At 38.9% G+C, this 20,403-nt stretch overlaps 1 protein-coding gene across 2 annotated transcripts; it reads left to right on the forward strand.

Moving 5' to 3' along the window:
• Window positions 1-6,494: 6,494 nt before the first annotated feature.
• On the forward strand, window positions 6,495-19,286 carry si:ch211-214e3.5 (zinc finger protein 518A). 2 transcript variants are annotated; one of them, XM_046376990.1, is made up of 4 exons: window positions 6,495-6,635; window positions 6,934-6,979; window positions 10,305-10,380; window positions 12,513-19,286. In XM_046376990.1, exon 4 carries the CDS (start codon window positions 12,533-12,535, stop codon window positions 16,679-16,681), a length of 4,149 nt encoding a protein of 1,382 aa, XP_046232946.1. In that variant the 5' UTR covers window positions 6,495-6,635; window positions 6,934-6,979; window positions 10,305-10,380; window positions 12,513-12,532; the 3' UTR covers window positions 16,682-19,286. The 2 variants fall into 2 exon arrangements, with proteins under 2 accessions (XP_046232946.1, XP_046232945.1); XM_046376989.1 differs by lacking the exon at window positions 6,495-6,635 and having other exon boundaries at window positions 6,642-6,979.
• The last annotated feature ends 1,117 nt before the right edge of the window (window positions 19,287-20,403 follow it).

Genomic DNA, 20,403 nt, shown 5'->3' on the forward strand with positions numbered 1-20,403 from the left:
AAATGACTACAGACCCGTCGCCCTGACCTCGGTGGTCACAAAGTCATTTGAACGCCTTGTCCTGACGCACCTGAAAACCATCACTGACCCACTCCTGGACCCCCTGCAGTTCGCCTACAGAGCCAACAGGTCTGTGGACGACACTGTCAACTTAGCCCTACACTGCATCCTTCGGCATTTGGACTACACAAGAACCTACGCTCCAGCTCTGCCTTTAACACAATCATCTCGACTATCCTACAGGACAAACTCTCCCAGCTGACTTCACCTGCAGGTGGATCACTGACTTCCTGTCTGACAGGAGGCAGCACGTAAGAATGGGAGCTCAACGCCCTCAAAACAGTGGAGATGACAGTGGACTTCAGGACGAACCCACCCCCACCTGCCCCCATCACCCTGTGTGGTGCCCCTGTGGTTACTGTGGAGCATTTCTGCTTCCTGGGAACCACCATCACACATGGCCTCAAATGGGAGCTGAACATCAGCTCCCTCATCAAAAAAGCACAGCAGAGGATGTTCTTCCTGAGGCAGCTGAAGCAGTTCAAACTGCCAAAGGCAATGGTGGTGAACTTCTACACCTCCATCATAGAGTCCATCTTCACCTCCTTCATCTTCTTTGTATATGTATACTATGTATACAGACTTTTTGCATTTCACTATTTATCATTTTTATTCTCTTTTCTTGTGTATGTCTGCTGCACCAGATGCCAAAACAAATTTCTTGTATTTGGAACCTACCTGGCAATAAAAGTTTTTCTGATTCTGATTCTGAAGAGCAGTGAGGTCATCAGTGCTGATGGACTGGACTTTGGATGTGAGTCCGACATGCTGTTGCCTGTCAGTCAGGAAGCTGATGATCCACTGACAGGTGGAGGCGGGCACTGAGAGCTGGGTGAACTTCTGATGTAGGGTTCAGGGATGATGGTGTTGAACGCCGAGCTGAAGTCCACAAACAGGATCCTGGCATATGTCCCTGGGGAGTCGAGGTGTTGCAGAATGTATTCCCATGTAGTCCCATGTTGATGGCATCATCTGCCGACCTGTTTGCCCTTTAGGCGAACTGCAAGGAGTCCAGCAGGGGTCCTGTTATGTCCTTCAGGTTGCTCAACATCAAGGATTTCATGACCACAGATGTTGGGGTGACAGGCCTGTAGTCGTTTAATGGGTGCTTTTCAAATCTGCAGTAGAAGTTGTTAAGGTCGTCAGCCAGTCTGGGATTTTCTGCAGGGTGGGGAGATGGTCTTTTGTGATCTGTGATCTGTTGTAGGCCTTTCCAGACTGAACACAACCTCTCAGCCAACGACTGAGAGGTTGTGTTTTAGTCTCTCACTGTAGCTTCTTTTGGCTACCCTGATCTCCTTTGTCAGGTTGTTCCTGGCCTAAACAGGTCCTGGTTCCCACTACTGTAGGCCTCCTCTTTGGCTTGGCGCAGCCTCCTCAAAATTAGGAGTGAACCACGGTTTGCTGTTGTATGTGCAAAAGGTCTTGGTTTGCACACATAAGTCCTCACAAAAACTGATGTAAGATGTTACAGTGTCAGTGAGTTCATTGAGATCTGTAGCTGCAGCTTCAAAAACACTCCAGTTGGTGCAATCAAAGCAAGCTTGCAGCTCCAGCGTTGACTCCCCTGCGTACTTGTTCACAGTCTTTGCCACAGGTTCAAAAGTTTTTAGTTTCTGCCTGTAGGTTGGGATGAGATAAGGTCCTCCTTGCTGACAAAGCCGCTGAAGGGTCTGTCCTGATTTCACTTAACATCAGCTTTGCATTTGATATAGAAGATTATAATATCTTAATTTGTTGCCTCAGAGACATTGTAAAAGACACTTCTCTCTACACTCTTGTGATTGCTGCAGCCTAGACAGCAGTAGCTGACCTTCCCTGCTGGTGCTCACACACCTCAGGATTCTTTTGTGTTTTGTTTCTTCCTTCATTTATATATATAGGTGTTTAAAATGCAAGGGGACATACAAGGGAATATTGTGTTATATTGTGCACACAATGACAGAAGACAGATACATGTTACACAAAGTTTAGAGAACTCTTTACAACAAGTGTAAGAAATGTAAATGTAGGCAGGGAATTGGGTTAGAAGGGGGAGGGGGTGGAAGGAGTTGAGGTAGGAGGGGGCTGAGGTAGGGGAAGAAGTCAAGTTAGTGACATGCATTCTCTCAGGAACAGGAGAGGTGGAGGTGGAGAAGGTGGGATAGGAGCAGTAGGAGGGGTGTGGGGTGTATTAGGAGTTTGTTTTTATGAATGAAGACTCCAGCTCCAGAAGCTCTTCTTCTCCTTGTTTTCCATTGTGAGTTCCTGAAAAACAAAAAGACAACATCTTTGTTTTCACATCAAAGGTCTGATGCACAGGAGCAGTTTTTGCTTTGCTTTGTCCGGTGGCTCACTGAACCTCCCTAGTGGCTGTAGCCAACAATGCATGTATAGATAAAAATATCAGCATTTTTATAGTAACACAGAACTAATAATACATTGTTATGGCTTGCTCTATAAATGTATGACTGGAAAAGAATGACAGCTTTTTTCAGCTCATCACCATGGCACTGAAGCTGCACCTGCTCTTGTTGTGACAAAAAGTCACATGTTTATATATCTGGATCAAACACACAACTTTATGTCAGTGCTAATAGCAAAGGTAGAGTATGTCTTTGTGACATTTTAATGATTCTTGATCTTAATGATGTTTGTGTTTAGTTTATGTAGTTTATAATCAGAAATAACATATAGACAATATAGTTTGGCCCATCCATGAGTAATGGATGATTTAAAGTAAAGGAATGACATTTTCAAAATTATCCTTATGACTGCATTATTATATCTCCTCTGTGCCCCAGATTATAACCAATGCTGTCCTACCAGTTTAAATATCTTTAAAGTGGGCTGGCCCAGGTTGCCCACTAGTTATGCTGCTATCGGCTTAAACTGCTGGGGGATCTCCCATGATGCACCGTGCTTCTCTCTTCTCCTCTAATTCTCTAATTCTCTAATGTAGCATCCTGAAGAGATGCTGTTTCGTTGCTCTATGTACTGCACATACATAGCTGAAATGACAAATAAAGCTCCTTGAATCCCTTGAATCATTGAATCTCACTGTGTTTGGGGTATTTCTGGGCTCCAGTGATTCTGGGACCGACACTCAGCAGTCAAATGTTTTTTTTCTAGTTGCATAGTGAGGTGTTTACAAACAACAACTGTTGCATATTATGCCTTTAAAGCTTTAAAGTTCAAAATGCACCTATCTCCTGAAGACTGGCTGAGGTAGTATACCTGGAGATGAATGTTTTCCTTTGTGAGCCGCTGGATCTGCTCTTCTTGTATCCTCATAGATCTACATCCTTTTTTTGACCGGAAGCATCTCCTCAAGCTCTCAGTTTTTCTTGCTGGCTCTTTCATTCCAGCTCTCACATAATTCAGAAAGCTCCTCTCTACATTTAAGATGAAAGTGAAAGTGACATATTTTGTCATTGGAGGGAACTCACTCCAACGAAATTTGTTCTCTGCATTTAACCCACCCAAGTGACGTGCACACACACACAGCAAACCCGGGGCAGTGGGCGACCGCGTGCAGCGCCCGGGGAGCAGTGGGGGTTAGGTACCTTGCTCAAGGGTACCTCAGCCATGGACACCGGGATGGGGAATCGAACCAGCGATCCACCGGTTACGGGTCCGACACCCTAACCGCTGATCCACGACTGCCCCAAAAACATACAAAAAAAAAAATAATACATTTGATCTCTGTCTCAGAGAGCTCCTCCTGAAAGCTCTTTTCCTTCCTCTGATTCAGCCAACTGGACATTGCTGCTGTAAATAAACACAGAGTAACTAAATGTTTTTAGCTTTTAAGCCTTAACAAAGCTGCATATTTTACCAAGTGGGGCAGCCGTGGCCTAGAGATTGGAGAAGCAGCTTGTGGTCGGAGGGTCACTGGTTCGATTCCCCCACCAGACGGGCAGGAAAAATTTGGGTGTGGTGGAGTGATTAATGCGAAATCCTGTCTATATGTTTTTTACTTAGCTGTTGTTATCGCTCAGTTTTGCACCTAAACAATGTCATGCTATCAGATGGCCAATGTGTATGTAAATACTAAACCCTCTGGACTGCAGGCCTTTATGGTGTAACCTGTTATAATTTGTAGCAGAACAGTGTCAGATTTTGCTGTGGTTTGTGTCTGTTCAACAGATGGTAATTACTAAAGGAAGTTCACTCAAGTACAGTCATCACCTTGGTGATATTGACTTGCTTTGGACACACTCAAGCAAAACACATAAATTGGCACCTATGGTTTTGGGTCTTCAATACACCCTTGTTTAAGCAACCCAGCTAGGGTTAATCAGATCCTAGCTTTCGTACCACCAACATTCCCACCTCCTGTGCTCCCAGTTACAATATACAATATCAGTCTGAAAGAGGCCAAGGAGCGGCAGCATTGACTGATAATTCTCTGTGAGTTTTATACATATGATCTGTTTCACATAATTCTCTGTCATTCATAATGACAGTATTTAAAGAAAAACTGGATTTCTAGACCTTTTGTGAACCAGTGGAGTTTGAGCACAAGTAGTAGGGTTCTGTTGTATGAAGTAGGCTAGTGATATATTAATTTTCACTTATTTTACTTTAGCAGTTCACAGAGATCTGTTTCTGAACAAGTTAGGAGGTGAAAAATAAGCAACCAAGATTTTAAATCTTCTCTCATGCTAGATATACTAGGCCTAATTTAAAGATTTGTTTGGACTTCATAATGCAAGGGCAGTACTGCATTACCAGTGATTCATTTTAACAAATGATGAGTTGGCGACATATAACAATGCCAATACAAACAAAGCAGCACACCATAATTCATGCCGCTCCTTGTATTCATTTTAATAGCAGTAGCTTGACTAAAGTATGATTCACTGGAAGCTGACAGGATTACATTTCTGTGCTTTCTGTGAGTTGTGCATGTTTTGATATTATCCAGGTACATCACATGCTTTGTTGCTCAGATTGGGTCTATTCAGTTGTATCCAGAGGCATTCTTGTGTGCGCCGGTTGATAACAGAGAATACAAATTAAAATTGTTTACAGAAAGGGCCGGCTGAGGTCCTTCAACATCTGCAAGACGATGCTGAGGATGTTCTATGAGTCGGTGGTGTCCAGTGCCATCACATATGCTGTTGCCTGCTGGGGCACCTGCTTGAGGGTGAGGGACACTAACAGACTCAATAGAATCATCAAGAAGGCCAGCCATGTTGTGGGAGAGGAACTGGACTCTCTGACGGTGATGTCTGAGAGAAGGATGTGGTTTTACACATGTTAATACCGGTATTTTTGATTCTTAACACATGTAAATACGTGTATTTTTTAGGTTTTAGATTTATACTTGATCAGGAAAAACTGCAAGTGCAATGTCTGTACGAAAAAGAATTTCCCTTCAGGGATAAATAAAGGAATTCTGATTCTGAAATTAGTCTGATGATGTCAAGCTATGCCGACCAAGTACAACAGAGGTGGATGGAATTTCATCTCTGCTGCTCAGAGAAACAATTTTTGTGTTACTCTGGGTAATACATTTAAAATGTATCTACAATTTATAGCAATTATTGCTACATAATAAAGTTCAACTTCAAATCGACCAGTTTGTTGAAGTTGCTTACCACATCCTAAATTTACAGCATAAGTCATCCACAAGAAAGTACAACCAATATCTTTGTAGTCATTCATATTTAAAGTTCCCAAGTTTATTGCTGACATTGGAAACGAGTGAAACACAAACTATTACTACAAGCTCCATTTAGCAGCTGTTATGGAGCTTTCTCTTATTTAATGTGGTCTTCAACAGGATGTTCATGGATTCAAACAGTAGAATGAAATAGGAAATGTTAACATTTCCAATGTCAAGCTCTTTAATAAACTTAGAGTCTAGAATAGCATAGCACCTAGATATCTACGAATGAAGATTATGTAATATGATCAAAAGACCAGAACATCTACAATATGGACCTTGTGGTGAGAAGTATGAAATACTTATCTCGTCCATGTACTGACAAACAATTTTAAATGTTTATAGTGTTTGTATTTTTATTTATTTCTAACATTCTCTTTGCATTCTCTTAGCTCAACCATAACACAAGAATGTTAAAAAGCAGTGAGGAAGAGGAACGAAAGCAGGGATAGATTTGCTGACCTCATTTAGCTCTTTGTAATTACCCTCTGAAGGCATCAAATATACTTGGTGTGAAATATTGGCAGTGCACATTGCCACGGTGACACAATGTTAGGTGGTGAAGTCACTCAGCTTCACATCCTCCATTACTTCAGTGTATGCTTGTGTTTTTGTGTGTATTGTATGAGTGTGTTCTGTGTGTTCTCTGTGTGTGTGTGTGTGTGTGTGGGGGGGGGGGGGTACATGAGAAAGACAGAGAGAGAGAGAGAGAGAGAGAGAGAAACAAAGAGAGGCAGAAAAAGAAAAATTAGTTACAAGTATCTACAGCTGAACAAGAAATAATCAACAAAGCCATATCAGCCTACAAAGGCATACCAGCCTACATATAACGCATTGAGGAGGAAATGGCGTATATCCGCCATTGCTGCTCATTGCTTCTTCTTCACCTAGTAGGACTACACACAGAGACGCAACGAATGACGTAAGGCTCATGTTACGAAAACACTGTTAGGTTCTCATAGACGTCTCTGAAAATTTTATATTTTTTTATGACACTGAAAGTTGTTCTAACAGTTTTTCCTACGAAAAAATGTCCTTTATGGCACTAGTTTGGTATTTGACAAGCAATACATATTCATCCGCTTCTACATGAGTGTCAAGAGCACCGAAGTACCCGGATAGACTGTCATGGCCGCCGTCGCTGTGGTTCCATAGAGAGGAGAGAAGGAAGGCAAATGTTTCTGCTGTGTGTGTATTCTGACTCAACCTTCTTTTTGCAGTGTCGGACGTTGATGGCACGGCGCCGGAACTTCCATCGAGTTCATAGTAAGAAATAACTGATTTTCTGCAACTTTGAATATCTTCGCGTGGGTGGGGGCTTTATTTTGGTGTAAAATAACTGGTTATTAAACTACACAGACACTAACATTGTCGCGAAGGGGCTCGTATATTTTCCATGTATCGAGGTATAAATTGCGACAGTGTAATAAAGTATCGCAGCGTATAGTCTGTAGTCCTTTGTTGCTGTCTGTCTACAGCCTTTAATTCTCCCACTAATGCAGCGTTCCCTCGCGTTTTCTAAACTTGCGACTATGGAGCAAGTCACTCGAAAAAGTAAAAATAATTTGAAGTAAGATGCCTAATTGTAATATAAAGACAGAGATTTACATTTCTGCACCATGCTGTACTTGTCCTAGTGTTGTGGCACTGAGGCTGAGTGGAATTACAGTTGTGAGACGATGCAACTTTTCCACTTATGTCCATGCTTCATTTAGCCTATACCTATCCCATCTAGACAGTGTGGGCCTGGAGTAGCCTACCTGTCTGCAGTGCAGGTGTACACTAACGTCATGCTCAGCTTTATAACACTGGCCTTATAATTTCATTTATGCTGTTTTATTTGTAATAATAAAAGCCAAGTAGGCTTATCTTGTATAATTGAATTTGATTTGGGAAAGTTAATATAATTTCTGTCATGTTTTCAAATGTGTTATTGCTATAAATGATTAAGTCAGCCAAAGTCTTTGTTAAAGAAATTGAGTTATGTTAGCCTGAATAAAATCATGGCAGCCATTTCTCCCAATATGGCTTCCTCGATCCACAGCGTTGACAGCTGACAGAGACATACGGAGTCTGATGTATGTCTCCTGCTGACTTTACATTAATGGCCTACTTTAAAAGTGTGACATTGGATTGGGGTGCTTATCCCTGTAATTAACACTGTGTGTTTATAGAATAGCATGTTGCATTTTGCTTACATAATTAGCTCCATTTTCCTTCACTGTATGGAGCACAGGAAACATCAGGAAAAACACTTCCCTGTGTTGATACCGAGTTATCTCAGTGCTGCCTCCATTACGCTGTTGTTGTCGTCTGTTCAATGGAATTTATCCTCACTATGCTGTGGGGTTTAAAAAGATGAAAACAATGACCGTTTAGCTAATTTAGTGAACAATTTATTAAGTACTTGGTCTATAAAATATCAGAAAATAGTGGAAAAAAAACCCTGTTCCAGATTCCCAAAGGCAAGGTGATGTCAAAATATTAAAGGAGAATGCCACTGGTTTTCTACAGGAATATGTGTTTGCAGGTGTTCGGAAGTACAGCTGCATTTGTGAAGTTGTATAAAATCTTTGAGGCTCCCAAGGGAGCCATGTGAAGTCTGATAAATGTACTCATGTAATCCACTAAGCTGCTGCTAACGAATGCACCCAAATCTCTGACTGAATTGTTAGCAATAAGGTGCATTGTGGGTAATGTAGTTCCAAAGTTTTGACAATGTTTTTCTTCCTTCCTGTGTGAAACAGAGAAGATGATAGGCCTGTACCTGGTTCCGCTACACTTATTGTTGTGTTGTTGTTTTTTTTTTTAACTGTCCATTGCTGGTCCAAGAGTGAGAGTTCTCCTTTAGTTGAACTGTACTGTGGTTTTTACATTAGATGAAGTAAAGCAGCCAACCCTTGCAGTTTACAAGCTTCATGCTTCTCTTTGCTGATGAAAAGTCTTATCTACTAATTACTGCAGCTCCACACCTAACACTGTATCAGCACTGTGTTAAAAGTTTTGTGAACTGGAAAGGCACTGATTCAGTTTTCATGTAGGTCTCACTATATGGCCTTTCTCATCTGTAAAAGTGGTTTTATGCAGAGAGTTTTTCTATTCATGTTACTAATTTGTAAAACAAATAGGTGGGCTTATAATTATGAACGGGCAGCCTTAACTGGCACACATGAAATCAAATGCTGAAGGCAGCCAAAAATACTTGACACTTATAGAAAAAGACTTCACTTTCGAAGTGACAAAGGCTACAAGCAAAGATGGTTTATTTACTGTTTTTTAAATCATTTTTTCAATTAATACATAATTGCATGTTTGTTTTCACCGTAAAAAAAGTCATTGTGATATTAAATTTAGTGGTATGAGTGAGCAGCAGTCTATTTGGCATGATGCTTAGTGCAGCCACTGATGATTTTCATGATTAATTGAATAATCAAATGATGGATTCCATTATAAACTGTCAAAAATTTGTGAAAAATGTGCTTCCATGATTCCAGCCAACAGTCCAAATCCCAAGTTGACAACTAGGTTTGAGCTGATAGGTGATTGTATTGTTTATGGACGATTGAAGTGATGATCATTGTTTTGTTTTTCCTATGATGATTTTTAACAAACATCAGAGCTAAGTATTTGTAGATGTAATATCTAGAATCCGCACCCTACTCTGCATTTATAGATGTTTCTGGTGGAGGAACAAGTCGGCCTGCAAGACTACTTGATGCTAAGGATATGATTTAGATTGTAATATTACGTTTTCATGCGCACACAACAGACACTCTAATTTTGTCTGGACTCTGTGCCACTCTGTAGAGGCTCGTGTTCTACCTGTCTCATTCTGTGTGTCTCACAGCAGATCTGGTTTTTTTTTTTAATCTTCAACAATATGTGTTGATACTCAATACAAAGACTCTTAATGTATTTATATATGTTTATCTACATTTTGCTGAGGAGGAGCGGAGTGTGTTGATGTCTGCACACTCGACCACACACACCAAGTTTAAGCTGTAGCGATGGCCCACATTTCCCATGGACTGAGTGGTTTAAATTTTCTGATTTGTGTTCTAAAATGCAAGTTATGCAAGACTTTTTTTTTTGACATTTCTGTTCAGAACATTTTGGTTTTTAGTCTATGGTTTATGTTGGTAATTGTAAGTCTGTGCTGCTTATGGTTTTGACCATTAGTGAGCGGGGTTGATATCACTTTTTTTTTTATGTGCCTTGTGTAAACCCTCCCCCATGGCAGTTTGATCGCCTGACAGAGATTTCACTCGTCCTCAACTTAAAGATGTCAAAATGCAGATGATTGCCTATCCCTGTTGGCAGCAAATCTTTTGCTTGGTTTATTGACTAATCATTGTCATCATTATAATCATCATTTCTGTTCTGTTGACAGTTTACATATTATGTTTCAATACAAGTCAATATTGATAATTTGGGGTTAATCACCAAACTGTGGACCAAAGTTTTTTTTCTAACAAACTATGTTTTTCCAAACACAAATTTCCATATTTAATCACATACACAGTTAATAGTAAACTAGAAATTCAGATGTACAGCTTAGAAACAGCTTGACTTTTATCCTTCTCTCTTACAGGTACCCTGACCACACTATATGCTCCTCTTCAGACATGACATGCATTAATGTTTGAGTTTTTCCTAAAGGAGCACAGGTAAGGCTTAGTAAATGTATTTTCACTGTGTATTCTTGACCTGAAGCTGTAACTTCAGTGTGTTCCTTAGTATCCGAAAAGAATATGTTTTAGAAATGCGTGTTTTTTTTGTTTTTGTTTTTTGTTTTTTTTGTTTTTTACTGGTTTACTGGTTTTGCTCAGTTTTTTTTAAACAATAATCACAAAATGATTATAATGATTACTATGACTACTAGCAGTACAGTTATGGCTAGTGGTATGATAGTTATAGTAAAAGTTTTGATGATAAGTAAGTTTTATTTAAAATGTCAGCATTGTGAAAGTTACTATTTACTAGTTTGATAATCAGTTAAACATTTCAGTCATTTTCAAACAAAAATGTCAAGCACCTTCAATGTAGTGATCTTTTCCTGAGGATGGAGTGTCAGTGAGTGGAGTTGAAGCATGCCCACAGAGTTTTATTTTTTCTGTACATGCACAAAGTGGACATCATTTTCATCTTTTGCTCATCCGCTCTTTTGAACCCAATTTAAACTTTAAACATGTAATTTGACACACAAACCATGAATTTATTTGTAAACCATTTCACTGTATCACGAGACAAGTGGCTGTCATTGACATTCTTCAAATTATTCATTCCTCACCGATAGATAGATACTTTATTGATCCTGAGGGAAATTTGCTGTGCTTTTTTCCAGAATTAACTTGCACTGTAATATTTTTTTTAGCGGGCTACAGTAATCCTAGCACTCCAGCAGTCCTAAAACCTCACACAAATAAGTTAGTAGAGAGTCCAGCATGTGACAGCTTGCAGCATATGTAGGAACTCTCAACAGTGATGACTGTGTGAGCCTAACATGTCCAGTACTGAATGGGTTAGAGAAAACTCATGATGTTATCCATATTCCAGTTTTTTTTAAGTTTGGTAAAAGCATGATGTTTCTGAATTTGCTGAGCAGTCATGTTGAATAATAATTATCTCAATTTTGACCAAAGTATGTATGATTTTTGCCACATTCAAGTAGCCGTATTAGGCAGTTTGATGTGAAACAGCAGCAGTAGGAAATGCTGTGTTAGCATCAACAATAAGCCCTGATATGGTGTTAAGAGAGTGAGCAGTTAACAGCAAGGCTGATATCAATCAAAGCAGATTGAAGAAAGGACAAAGAGTTTGTTTTAATTCAGTATTTTAAATGTTCAGTAATTGCTGTTGGGAAATTTTGGATGAACGTAGGAATATAACTAAAATCTCATATCCCGATGTAGATCATTTCATATTCATATGTCATAGTATAGCACATTTTCTGCTAATATAAAATGTCCACATGGAAAGGCCTATTTATTACATTTTAAATTATATACTCCACAAATAATAGGTACTTACTCAAAATTGTTTATTTTTCTTCTCCATCCGTGATTTTGTGATTGAGATTGTTTTTAGTTTGTAGTTAGTTTGTCTAACCAGTCAGGGATTGAAATGACAAATTTTGTGAGCTTGCTAGGTACAAAGGAATGTCATGTGGATGTCTGCCAAATGACCTCACTGATTTAACACATTGTTTTTTGGCCTTTTACTTAGTGTAACTAAGTGGTTTTATACATGCTTATTAAAATGTACATTTTAATTAATAGGTGTGTAATTGTTGACTGAAGGTCAAGGTCACTCATGTCACTCTTAGTGCCTAGGTGCCCTGTCATTAAGGGAGCATGGGCATCTTCTTTTCTTTTAATGCACTGATCTCCCTCTAAGGTATACAATTCAAGCCTTTGAGCTGGTGACATGAATGCTTATATTGTTTTTTTATTGGATGATATACAAGATTTCTTCCCAAGACGATGTTTAGCGGGGGTTTAAGCCAATCAGGTCTTGATGTATTTCACATGATGAGCAATTTACTTACTGGATTGTGGAATCAACAATAGTATCACTCATTAAATACATTGCTTTTGATGCATGTAATGGCAAATCTGCTATTTTCGTACTAATTTCATAAAAGTGTATTAATTTCCTGTGATTTTTAGCAAATAGTCTTTATTTCAAGATGTCTCATCTCTGCTAATAGATAATACAGAAACCCTTTGCACATTGAGTGGACATGAAATCACGATCAGCCGGTATTTATGAAAGCTTTTGTTTTTATTTTTTTTCTCAGACATCTGCAGGTATACAGCTATGGAAGAAGACCTCACAGTACCTCCTGACTCTGCCAAAAACTGCAACATAACAGAGGATGAAAAAGAAAAGGTAAAAGACTTTGTGTATAAGCACCTCAGAGATGTGACAGATGGGTCACTGTTCAAAAATGCAGAAGATTCTTCCATTAAGGAACATGGGAGTTCCACTAAGAAAGATAAAGTCTCTCTCAATAAAACTCACTGTAAAATTCAGCAGGGGGCTGTTTTCTCTGGAAAAATTCTGAGTTTTGAATGCTCAGTATGCAAAGATGATTACACATATAGCCCCAATGATCTCCTCAAACATTTTCGAGCGACTCATAAGGAAACCCTTCCTACGTACCCTTGTGACCTATGTGGTTTTGTCACAAATGAGTTCCCTGCTCTTCAGCGCCATCGGATTGAACACCGGAACACTCTGGTTACATGTGAGCTCTGCAACGATGATGTTCAGTACTCTCTGCTTTTGCTTACAAGACACTACATCATGTGCCACAGTCTAAATGGACAGTTTAACTGTGACTGGTGTGAGTTTACAACTATGGATGCAGGTACATTTGTCCAACACATTCATCATCACAATGAGAGTCCTTGGAAGTGTTCAAAATGCAGACACATCAGCTTGAATGAAGAGGATTACCAGAAACATATGAACGCTCATTCGGGTTCATTCCCGTTTACTTGTCAGATTTGTGGATATGGTGCAGCGAGAAGCGAGTACCTTATGAAGCACATGGCAGCTGTTCACAAAGAGGAGGCGGAGAGAAGGAATGTATGGAACGCTGTAGAAGACAACAACACTCCAGCAAATTCATCTGCAAGCTTAAAACTTTTGCTCAAGAAGAGTGGCGAATCACAGGAGGCTCAGAGGATATCAAAACTGAACTGTCTTTCTGGGACCCAAAACGGCAGGCTAATCAAACCAGAGATATCCTTAGAGGAGACCCACCACTTTGTGGATGGGGCTGTGGCAAAAAAGGACAATAAAAATTGGAGCAAAGGTTCTCATAACACAGAACAGTCTATGTCGGTAATGTTACAGGAGTGTGACGGCTCTGCAAGTTCAGATGCTTCAAGTCATACCAGTCCTAATGGACTGACTGTTCTGATGGTTAAAAACAAAATATCTCTTCCCCCCAATTGCACAACAAAAGTGATGGGATTCAAGATGGTTGATGGCAAAAAGCATTTAGTTCTCAAAGTAATACCATCAGCAAAGCAAGACTCATCCATTCAGAACCACTCAGTTGAAGATGTGGACTCTGCAACATCAGTTGCTCCTCAACTGGATCGAAATAAAGAAACTGTTGAGAATGGGGAATGCTCCAGTAGCAAGAACTCAATGTCACATTGCTTTTCTGTTTCACCAAGAAGTGGATCATGCTTACAGATGGATCAAGATGATATCATGACAGTCAAAGTAAAGATTGAAGAGGAAGAAACCTCTGTTTGCAACCTTGATTCCAGCCCACATAGAGATAATGTTGAAGAAGAAACTCAGAATTTGCTAAATAGGCCTTTGACTTGTGCAGATATATTATATCCCATGGCCAATGAGTTTGATCATGTGGGTGACCAAATTCAACCAAGTCACACAACCTGCTCAGAGAGAAATCAGTTTGATAGTAACTCAGTCTCAGCAATGTTTAATTCTGATGAAGCTGGCCATAGTGGGTCAGAAATCAGCGATACTTCAAGAGTGTGTGCTAGTGAAGTCACTGGTTCATCTTCACCTTCAGAAATTGTTCAAGAAACATTGCTTTCCAAACAAATCTCCCAAAAAAGCATTGAAAACTGTGGGGCTGCATTTGAGTCAGTAACTGATACAGCAGCAGACAAACTTAACGATGAACACAAATGGAACTCTACCTTTCACACTATAGAAAATGATGAACAATCAATGAGTACTCCAAAAAAGGACAACCTTGATAGGATCGGAACTGAGATTAAACATAAAAATGGCCAGCAACATTTTCAAAATCTTTTGACAAATACAGTACCTCAATCAGAGACACCCCTACCCACACCCAGTTGTCAGAGAGAAAGTGGTATGGGCACACAAAATTCACCAAGCCAAGAGGTTTTTCATTTTCACAATTATTCCAAGGAAAAATTCAATACTTCACCTACCTCTACTCAAAACTCTGACAGTACAAACAAAGTAAGCATTTACGAACCATCGCAGTTTCACTTGACAGTGGCAGAGTCTCCAGAAAAGTCCACAGAAAATAGCAATGGATTAGGGTTAAGTCAAGAAAGGAACTGGGAGGACATGAAGAAAGTGTCAGATAGTGATGTTGAAGTTGATGAGAGCATAGCTGATGATCCTCCCACTGAAGATGAAAATCCTGAGTCGGTACTCCAAGACTTTAATATTATTAAAATTGAGGAGGAGAGCATACCTATATCCAAAAAACAATCAGAAACAAAGAGTAGTTCAACATTGTTGGGTAGTTTTGTTGAGAAACATTCAGATGCAATCATAACCCAGCAACTTAATAAGGAAAGAGTTGGACCTTCAAGTGCAACCAATGATACTTTAAAACAAACAAAAACAACTGTACGAATTCTTCAGTTACCAGAGGGGAAGCAGCCAGTGCTCCTGAGGACTTCTGAGAATCGATTTGCCATGCCAGTGCAGGTCAAGGCCACTCCAGGTTTCAAATTGATAACCAGTTCAGCAAATCCTCAGATCAATGTATCTTACATGAAGTCAGGGTTAGAGAGATCAAGTAAACCTACCGGTGTAAGCCTTACTCCAAACAGCAGGAGATTAGGTGCATCTGCTCCAAAGGCAGGAGCAGTGGAAAAAGGGACAGCACTTCTCTCTGCTGTTCAGCCAGGTGTAAGCACCACATCAAATCACTACTTTATCAATAGCCCAGGTTTTAAAGGTCCTGTTTTCCTTTCAAGTACACCACATAATACACCACATAATACACCTACAGACAAAATGGCAAAGACACAGCCAACTTGCTACTTAGTACAGAGGTCTGTTCCATTTGTTCAGACCCCCAGTACTCCTGGCCTCAGACTAGCAAGTACACAGCTCCCACTGAATTCACGACCAGTTCTAGCAATGCCTGTGAACTCTGCAGAGAAACCTAGCACTCTGCAGAGTGGTCGGCAGGCATTCTTGCTCCGATACATTTCTCCTCCCAAGTCAGGCCTACTATTGAACAACCAAGATGCAAAAACCGGCCAGTGTAACCAAACCAGTGAAAGTACTGGAAACAAGGTCATATTTAAAATCGTCACTCCTACAGGGAGCCTTCTTTCAAGTGGAACTCCCACTTCAAGTAGTCAGCCTTTGTTTTTGGCCACCAGACCTCAGACCCAGTGTTTTTTGGTGTCATCAAACAAAACTAATGCAAATTCCTCCAATGGAGTAAAGAAACTGATCACCATACAAAATACCACTCAGAAAGATGTCAAGGAATCACCCCCTCAGATGAACTTAAGGACACCATCATGTGAAGCAGAGAAACCTGTCTTAGCCCCAAGGCCAATTCGGCCACCAAGCCAAAGGAAAAGGCGCAGGAAACGATTATTTGATGAGCTTCCAGCAACAGTCCATAAAGCTAGAAGACTCACAAATAAAGCACTGACTGAGAGAGAGACTACTGTGTTATGGAAGCCTGTGGCCAAAGATGTTGAGAGGACATTGAGACTTGTCCCATTCAGTTCTCTACAGCAGGTCAGATGCCCTCGTAGATACCAACCTGTTGTGGTGCTCAATCATCCAGATGCTGACATTCCCGAAGTGGCCAATATCATGAAGGTAGTTAACAGATATAAAGGTGCTGTTACTAAGGTCTCTCTGTCTCAGAAAACAGTCCAAGCACTCTCTGAGCTTGGTGCTTTAGGGAAGAATTCCTTGACCAAAGGTGCATCGTCTCAAAGCGATCATCCAAGACCTCGACCAGTTCAGAGTTCTGTCCGAGAACGATTCCTCTTGAAGCTTAAGTTAAGAAAAAAAAGCAAAAAAAAGTATGAGGTAGTGGAAACTTTATCAGGTTGTGTACAGGACCCTGTGGTGTTTGATTGCTGGTTTTGTGGCCGGCTCTTCAACAGCCAAGAAGATTGGATTGGCCATGGCCAGCGGCACCTCATGGAGGCAACTAGAGACTGGAATAAACTGTTCTGAGTTTTCCATCACCTTTTAAATGGGCTGATAATCTGTCCTTTTGAGGTGGAGCAAACGGTTGAAGTTGTATATTTTTAAAGACCTTCCACTATATGTTTTCTCAGTTCTATTCCTGTAAATATGTATTCTTAAGTGGTTTTATCTTTTCATAGGTGCTTATTCTGGTAAAATATGTACAGCAGCTATGATTTATATCATGCACACACAGGTCATATTGAACTGTGAAAATGGTACACTGTAATTAGGAGTTGTAAGAGGACTAGCTCAAAAAAGGGGACAATGTCAGCAACGGTTGTTTGCAGAGTTGGTTTAAATTACTCAGGTGACTTCATATTAATCTGGTTTGTCATTTTTGCTCATAAATTCAAGAAAAGCATAGGCCTATTTTAAGGGACTTTTGTATCTTCTTTTATTGTTCTGCACGTGAGAACAGGAAACTATTTGTATAGCTTAAATGAAGCTTGTTGACAAACTAAATTTTTGCGCTTGTGATGAAAACATGTTCTGGTCCAAATTATTCCTTTTTGTATGATGTTTTAAGTGAACAGGATAATATTTTACACTATTCTATTGTCAGGATTAGTTTACAGTTTCCTTTTCAGGATCTTGTCAACCTGTAGCACGTGTTTGTCATAACTAGAGCTGAGCTTTTTCACTGCAATCTCTTTAGTCTGCCGAGTGTTGCAGATGGACAGTTTTATAAAATACTTTTGCAGAAAAGAGAAATCTGTTAAACAGGGATGTTGTCATGGCTCTCTGTCGATACTTGAGAAACACAAATCAGCCCATTGTACACCCTATGCAGTTTCAATGCAACAATATTTTGGTTTGTTGCTTGTGCTCATGTTGTGAATCATGTGAATCCACATTTGATTTCTGAATTTACTGATAAATTGTAAAGATCCCATAATTTACATTCACATTGTGTGTTTTTTGTTTTGTTTTGTTTTGTTATTCTTTCTTTTTTCCAACGAAGATGCTGGTTTAGGATATTGACATCAGCACATTAAAATGAAAATCTGTCAAAATCTTGTCACAGGGCTCAACAAGAAGATTTCACGCCTACTTCCAAAACTTATAGATGCCAGAGTTAAGTAAAATTTGTCTAAAATCTGTTGATCGCCGCTAATTGGAATTGTAAAGGTTGTAATTATACACCATGTGCCAATAATAAATGATATCAATAATATATAACATTAATAACCTGGACTGGAATTAATCAGTATTTTCTCTCAGTAAATCTGCAGATTAACTTTTTGATTAACACTTAATTGTCAGAATATTAGTATTGTCAATATTTTGACAATTAAGACCAAGGTGAAGTCATCAAGTATCTTATTGTGTTTTATCACACAGTCCAACTCCCAGAGATATTCATTAAATTATCGCAACATACAAAAATCAGTAAAACATCACAATTTAGAATTTGGAATGAGACAGTTTGCATTTTTGCTTGAAAAAATTAAAATTAATTGATTTCCAAATATTGGCAGATAATTTTCTGTTGGTCGACTGAGTAATCCACAGCTAATCAACAGTTCTAGATTAAAAAATATTGTGTAAATCCTAAAATTAAAAACTAATATTAAAATAATAATAAAAAATAATTAAAATAATGGCTTAGTCTCAAGCAATAATGTCGACCCTGTGTTATTGTACAACACTGTACAAAATAACTCGATTTTAACTACTTGGAACACTTCCACAGCACTTTCTTTCCACTTGAACCTGTATTACTGCTGCTACTGATGAGAATGAGGATAAAGGTAGTTGTTACAATGGGAGGGGTTGGCTGGATCACAAATCCCAAATCTTTTAGTGGAAGTACAAAATGCCACAAAGATAAATTTTGTTTATTTCTGTACAGACGTAGATTATTATATATATAAAAAATATGAAAACAGCATTCTTTTTGACATACATTTACTGTAGATCAAAGTGCACCCAAAGACGGCAGATAAAAACACAGAAATACATTTTCATACCTTTTAAACTGTTCTTGGTTTATTAAAAAGTTTTTTATTATTATTATGGTTTAACATTTACTGTGACATTTGTTTATAGTGGTTTGTAGACATTTTAAGTGTAGTAGGAGCCAAGAACATAACCCACAGATTTGGATCCTGCTTTAACTTCTCACTGATCTTATTGCATTACGGCTGTACTGTAAATCTGCTCACTGTCATTGAGTCCATTCATTTGGTTTAATGTTACATCTGACAGACTTCGTCCTTTTTGGATTTTAAAGATGGCTGAACCATGGAATGAATGTTTCATTGTGTTCAATATGCAAAAGTGACTGAACAATTAAAGCCATGCTAATATTTTGAATTTTATTTATTTATTTTTTTTTTCTATTCAAAATAGTGAGCAGCCAGCCTCCAGTTACAGCATTGTCCAATTTTCACCAGCATTGGCTCTATGTTCATTTTAGTTAACCACTCAACTGCGTGGGTTATCAGCATTTGAGCACAGGTTTAGGTTATCAACCTCACTAAATGACAACACCTGGAGCCTGCAAAGCTATATGCCAAGAAATAGTTCAAGCACTGAACTTTCCCTAAAACCACAAATAGTCATCTCTACAGTTCATTTTGTTACAGATTAAAAAAAAGACCCAAACTCTGTATGCAGCCCACATTGTTTTTCTCTTTCTCTAAAGGAAAGTGGACTGTATTTAATTGTTAAATAAATTGGTGTTTAAATGTTTAAAATTGTTGACCTGTTCAGTAAGTACAGAGCTGGAGTACATGGTTAGCCTAGCTTAGCATTAGACTGAAAGCAGGAAAATAGCTGCAGCTCTATACTTAACAGACAAACATAACATGGACATCTTTCTTCTTATTTCGTTCTCAGACAGAGAAGAAGCTTGTCTTACAAAAAAAATTAGCTATTTAATCAAACCATCCTAGCCAGCTGCAGAAGGCTAACTTTGGACATAATGTCCCCTACCAAGGCAAACCATATTGCTTTGTTCCCCAAATTGGGCCCAATGAGAAACCATTTACAATCTGCAACATAGATGTTCAAGTGAATTCTTAAGTTGCTGTTCGATTTCCGTTATACAGAGCGAAAATAATTATGACTTGTTCAGCCTACAAAATGTCTAATATAACAGTGATATAACTTCTGTTTTTCTTGTAGTTAGCATTTCTCTTTTCCTCTTATTAGTTTTACTTTTATCATTGCAATCTTAGTGTTGAGGAATATGAAGTTCATTGATAATTTTCATTTTATGACTGAAAAGTTATGTCTGTGTTTTGACATATAATGATATTGAGTTTCGGGATCTGATTAATCAAATTGTGACACAGCTGAATACATTTTTCTCAGTTACTAATACTCATACAGATAGCTTGAGGATGCAAACACCAAATGAACCACATTTCAGATGGTTTTATGTTTCTGACTGATCACATAATTTTATTCAGAGGATGGAAATGCACAGTGTGAAAACAGCTCTGTTATTTCCTCTTTTTTTTAAATCTGCTTCCTCCTCTCTTCTCTAAGGCCAAAGAACTATTTGGTTTTATCTTGAAATTTGAAAAAGAAGTGTTGTTGATGGGATTTCTAACTGTGAATTCTGCACTGTGATAATTATAAATCAGTAATCATGGGGATACACTTTAGATCAGCTTATTATGTCATATGAGCCTAAAATTTAAAAGGAACAATCACTGAATATACCCAAGCCCTCTTCTTGGCCCCTTATGCTGTTGGGA

The sequence above is a fragment of the Scatophagus argus genome, chromosome 21 (genome assembly GCF_020382885.2).
Source record: "Scatophagus argus isolate fScaArg1 chromosome 21, fScaArg1.pri, whole genome shotgun sequence".
Taxonomy (NCBI): Eukaryota; Metazoa; Chordata; class Actinopteri; family Scatophagidae; genus Scatophagus; species Scatophagus argus.

What these genes read in the sequence shown, in the direction of transcription:
- si:ch211-214e3.5 (XM_046376990.1), top strand. Translation starts at nt 12,533, where the DNA reads ATGGAAGAAGACCTCACAGTACCTCCTGACTCTGCCAAAAACTGCAAC.